This window comes from Asparagus officinalis, chromosome 4 (assembly GCF_001876935.1).
Source record: "Asparagus officinalis chromosome 4, Aspof.V1, whole genome shotgun sequence".
NCBI lineage: Eukaryota > Viridiplantae > Streptophyta > Magnoliopsida > Asparagales > Asparagaceae > Asparagus > Asparagus officinalis.
The window spans coordinates 49877421-49883119 of record NC_033797.1 but is presented as its reverse complement, the minus strand read 5'-3'; the positions used below and the strand labels follow the sequence as shown (position 1 = coordinate 49883119).

Sequence of the window (5699 nt, the reverse complement as noted above, 5' to 3'; positions counted from 1 at the left end):
TTGTGTATGAATCATAGACTGAGAACCATATGGAAGATGTATCTTTGATTTGACAAAATTGGATGTCTTCATTGACCTATAGATACTGGGATGGTAGTCCGCTATTATGCTCAAGTTTCGGTACCTTTCTTTTACTGAAGGTTTAAGGAACATATTAGTGTGTTCCTTAGTAAGGACAAGTACAAAGATTATATTGTTGCGTTTGTTTACATGCTGGATTCGAGTGGTATTCTTTTGCAACGAATTTGATTATTCAAAATCTCAAATTCTTCTAGGGTAAGTACATATATGGCAATAAATTTTCCAACCATGAATTAGATGATAATTATATTGGTCGCGTATGTTATTCTCTAATCTTGCTCTTGATATGTTAAGTTTTCAAGATATTACAATGTATATTCTTTTTGTTTGTTAGTACATTTGGGAAGGTTTCCTGAGTCATGTGCTATCTTTTCATGTCTCAACCTTTTAGAGCAAGCAATCATCGGATAAGCGCAGGTGGAGTTTCCGTAAGAGATCTGCTAGACATCAAGTACCAAGCAACACCGTGATTTCTGAACCTCAATTTGTTGGTGCTAACAAGGAAATTCCAGAAGCAACAACTGATAAATTTTATCCAGTGAAGGATTCATCTGTTCCAGAAAAGTACCCTGTCGTGGAAAAAGAAAATGTAACAGAACCTTTATCCTCAGCAGTTAGTCATTTGGAAAAGCCATCTTCTGAAGAACAGAAGAGTGAAACAACATCATTGGCCTTTGCTGCAGTTAATTCAGGAAGTTCTTCAGTCGTGGAGCAGGCGAATGAAACTGTACCATTTTCCTCAGCTGCCGTTGATCCAGAAGTAAAAGTTACATCAGATACTGGTGAAATCACTACATCCACAGATGTCAGTCTTCAGGAGAAAGTTGCTGTCATTATTCAGGCTGCTGCTAGGAGATTCTTGGTGAGAGTTCAAGATTCTGATGTTGCTTCGGGTATCTGATGAAAAATTTTCTAAAGTTTTATTTATTATTTTTTAGGCTCAGAGAGAACTCCAGAAACTTAAGTATGTTGTCAAGCTGCAATGTGCTGTCCGTGGCCATCTGGTCCGGAGCCAGGCCATTGGAACTTTACGGTGTGTACAGGCCATCGCAAAAATGCAAACACTGGTACGAGCTCGTCGTGCACATCAATTTCAATTGCTGCAGAAGTGTACTGAACAAGGAAAGGTTGACGAGGAGTTTCACAATGACTTGGTAAATACAATTTTTGTTTAGTTACCACCAGTGGATTATTTTTACGCAATAGAATTTTCCTTCAGATATTCATTTTATCTTTGCATGTGCTTGTTACATTTGGGTTCTAGACATAAGTTTATTCAAAGTTTCAGATGGTAAATCCTGAAATGATTGGTTATCTACGCTCTGATCATGACTTGCAATTTATACTGCGTGCAAACTTGGTGGCTGGTTGACATTCCTTTTCATGCCTAAGCTGTTTCTTCTTGAAAAATCTGTCGCCATGTCTCCTTAAGGGCCATCCGTACCGATGATGATCTATATGTCTTGCTTTGTAAACTTTCATTTGCTTCTCTCTCTCTTTCTCCCAACGTCCTCCTCCCTCCCTCCTATCCACCTAGCTGCCCACCTACCTATATATAAATGGCTCTCTCCCTTCCTCGACAGGTTTGATTTTTTTAGATAACTATTCCCACCTTTCCATTTGGTCTAGCGTACATAAATTGATATTCCTGAAGTTGTTTCTCATTCTCAATTATTAGGGGTTCGCGTATTAAGTTGATCTCCTCTAGAAAGATGTGATTCTCGTTCCATTTATTTCACCAGCTTGACCTAGTTTCTTTGTTCAGGTGAAGAGAAGTTCTGACATAAAATCAAATAAAACAAACTCTACCATGGAGAAGTTACTTTCCAATGGGTTTGCTCGTCAGGTATGATGGATCTATTCGCTTTCACTTTTTCAAATTATTAAGATCCTCACAGTTTGGTATCCTCAATGAAACTCATAGTTTTACGTTCATTCACAGCTTCTGGAGAGTACACCAAAGACAACACGAACCCGTATTATTTGTGATCCTTTGAGACATGATTCATCATGGCAATGGTTGGAGAGGTGGATGACTGTAATCTCATCAAAAGTAGGCCAAGAGCAGAATCTCAATTGCATCGATGATTATCAGGGACAGGAAAAAATAAGTAATTCTACTTATGGAGAGCTAGATGTTATCCCTGTTGAGGCCTCTGTATTATCTGGTTCCAATATGCCCGCTCAAAAATCATCAGCTGCTAAAGGTGATGGGGATTTAAAAATTGATTATTTTGGCAATTTTGAATCTCAGGCTTCAGCAATTGTTTCCGTACAAAATTTCAGTTTTTCAGCAGAGGGTGACAAAGAGCATTCCGAGGTGGAAGAGTTTATTGGGATGAAAGAAGAGAACATTGGTCAGACTGTTGGGGGTAAAGAAAGCACTGATGCTGGTTCACAGTCCAAACATGATAATTATCCAAATTGCATGGAGTATGTCAAGGAGGATCTCAACCGTACAACTGAAACAGATGCTTCCGATCTAGCTGACACTGAAGGGAAAAAGTCAGATCTGGGATCAAAGAAAATTCGTAATCCCGCATTTGCTGCTGTTCAGGCAAAATTTGAGGAACTAAGTTCTGCTCCTCAACCTGTTAAGTCTGTCAGTGTTTGGCGAGATACTGCTGTTGAATCAAAACCAAATTACTCTCAGGTGGTTTCTGTAGCAAAGGATACAGATGCAAGCTCTACTCTTAACTTAAGCACCCAAAATTCAACAACTCAAATTGCTGCTTCGGAATGTGGCACAGAAATATCTATTTCTTCAACACTTGATTCTCCAGATAGATCTGAGACTGATGGTGGTGAAATTGTTCTTGAAATTGGAACTTCAGGGGAGGGAAACCATAACTTAAATACTGTTGGTGGTGAGGCATTTAATGCTGAAAGCATTAAAACTGAAGAGAGAATACTTTCCTCTGCTTCAGATGAAACTAAAGCGCAGAGACCCAATCACAATGATGAAAACACAGTCACCGCAATTGATTCACTAAATGTAGAGGAGCAACCAGTAGAGATAATCACACCGGGCATCTGGAGCGAACAAGAAAACTTGAAAATGCAGGCTTATAGGTTGTCACCAGAAGGATCTCCCAGAAACCATATGACTGTTCCAGAGTCACATGATACTCCCTCAAGCCAGGTGTCCATACAGTCTAAAACAAGCAAGTCAGAGAGCAGCAATATGCCTTCTCAAAAGTCAAAATCCAAATCAAGGAGCAAGAAGTCCCCATCAACTATCAAGAGTGATTTAGACGATAAGAGCAGTAACAAGCATTTGTTAAGGGATGCGAAGAATGGTAATAGGCAGAGCTCATTTGCAGCGGCTAAAACTGATCATACTGATGATGAAACCAGGCGCAGTAGTACTACCTCACTTCCAAGTTATATGCAAGCAACTGAATCTGCAAGGGCCAAGGCTCATGGGAGTCTCTCTCTGAAATCTAGCCCCGATGTCCATGACAAAGATAACCATTTGAAGAAGAGACATTCCTTGCCAATTGGGGATGAGAAGAAGGATTCCTCCCCAAGGGTCCAGAGGTCTGCATCACAAACACTGCAGAGTTCAAAGCGTAATAGTAGCCATTCCCCTCAGACATCTTCTGGTAAATTCTTGATATTCTTAACTATATTTAACTTTTGGATAGCTGCAGAAGTTAATTAAAAAATAAAACAAAATTTCGGTGCGGTGAACCCCGTTGGTCACTGCCTGCATTTTCAGCCTAGCTTAAACATATCTTACACTTCTCAATTAAGAATAACCCGGTTTTGAGATATAAGTCATTTCACCTCATGAAGGGTGAAATCATTGCAAGTAGTAACTTCGTAATATGTCCGTAACTTGTCTGTGTTTAATGTATGATACCCCACTTGGTCTTTGTATATGGCTGTATATACAACATTGATTTATTTTATTTATTTTGCGGTGGAACCACAGCAAATCATCTTGTAAAATAGGCTGCTATGTATCTGCCAGGTATGTGTAATTTATTTTGTCCTTGAAATTTCGTGCTGCAGGTTGGGTCTGGCATTATTATGACATGTGAATTTGTATATATTTCTTCTTTCTTTCTCTTTTTTTTGTTGCATTTTTGGGAATAATTTGCCTAGAAAAGTAATTTGATATATTTTGCCAACTACAGAAGATGAATGATAAACTCATAACTGTTTGATAATAATGCGTCAGCCTGTAGTTTCATGTAAGTGCATTGCCTAGGAGTTGACACAATATGCTGCCCTGTAAACCATACTCCGCCTTTCAAACAATCTCTTTTTTGGTCACATGTACAACTTTATGTTAATATTATACATTCGGTGGAGATGTAACGTACTGAAAGTCTTTAAAATTAAAATTTATGGTATTCATCGATATTCATCTGAATGTTAGCAGTGTCTGTTTAATGTAGTTGTCAGCAAGAATTTATGGTCTCAAACCTTGTAATTTATTTTTCAGAAAGGAGATGGCAAAGGTGAGCAAGGGCCTCGGAAGTGGATGATATGATGAATCAGTAGCTGATATTTTGGGACATTTTATTGTTTTGGTGTGATTACATCTACAAGCTTGCAAGCTGCATGACCTGATGAACAGTTTTTTATTATGAACGATCGTGGACATTGCGGTTGCATGAAATAACTCTCTGGAGATTTGATGCTAGTCAAGAATTTCTTTTGTGTGAATGTTGTACATGGATTGATCTGATTTCGGAGATTTGTTGTGTGTAGGCGATATAGGCTTTGTGTATGTTTCTTCGAGAAATACTAAAATTTCTGGGTTTTCACTTGTTTTAAACTGCTGGCATCTTTCATTCTTAACGACTGGTCTGCTATTGTAACTGTTGCATATGTTGCATACAACTTCCTACTTGCTTGTTCATTGCTATATGCAGGAAATTTAATTGCCTTTATTTGCAACTAGCAACACGTGCAAAATAAAACTTAATTATTCAAACTTTTATATAAAAAGCTTAACTTTAAAACGATTTTTGTAAGATTTTTCCATGATATTTGTTTATTAAATACGCGATGTTTTGTCTTCCCTCATTCGAAATTGGTTATGACATATATTTTAATTTGAGTGACAAAGTAACTTTTCTAGATAATTCCATTAAGAAAACTATATATATTTTTCTTCAGATAGTATGTTTAATTGAAAAATAAAAACAAAAAACAAAAGCTCTGTGGTTGAGGGCCACGTTAAATAGGCGTACGTTGTTGCTCCTCCTTTGTAAACAAAAACCTCAAACTTAAAACAAACTAAACAAACTTTTAATCTCTTTTAAAACTTATTTAAAACTCTCTCTTGGTGATGAAAATAGTTATGGCAAAGGGGTATATATAGGGTAGAAGAAAATAACCCAAAAAACCCTAAAAACCCACTAAAAAATAAAAATCAGCAAGTTACCATTACTGTGCAACGGTAACTTCGGTGGTCGACCGTGACGGTCGACCGCGAGAAGAAAGACTGCAAAACAGCTCTCTGGACTACAGACGGTCGACCGTGGCGGTCGACCACACTGTAGCACGCACTGTAGCGGTCGACCGCACTGTTCACAGACAGTTTCTCTTTTTGACAGATTCTGGAATTTTACGTATCTAACTTTGTAAAATTAATTAAAAAT

General features: G+C 37.9%; 1 protein-coding gene across 1 annotated transcript in view; it reads left to right on the top strand.

The window, feature by feature from the left end:
- Positions 1 to 4915, top strand: part of LOC109837425 (protein IQ-DOMAIN 32) — a 9256-nt gene extending 4341 nt beyond the window's left edge. The window contains exons 2-6 of the mRNA XM_020405659.1: positions 473 to 943; positions 1020 to 1235; positions 1847 to 1927; positions 2024 to 3686; positions 4535 to 4915. Of these exons, the coding sequence (XP_020261248.1) occupies positions 473 to 943; positions 1020 to 1235; positions 1847 to 1927; positions 2024 to 3686; positions 4535 to 4554 (2451 nt within the window). The 3' untranslated portion in view covers positions 4555 to 4915. The remainder of the gene's footprint in view (positions 1 to 472; positions 944 to 1019; positions 1236 to 1846; positions 1928 to 2023; positions 3687 to 4534) is intronic.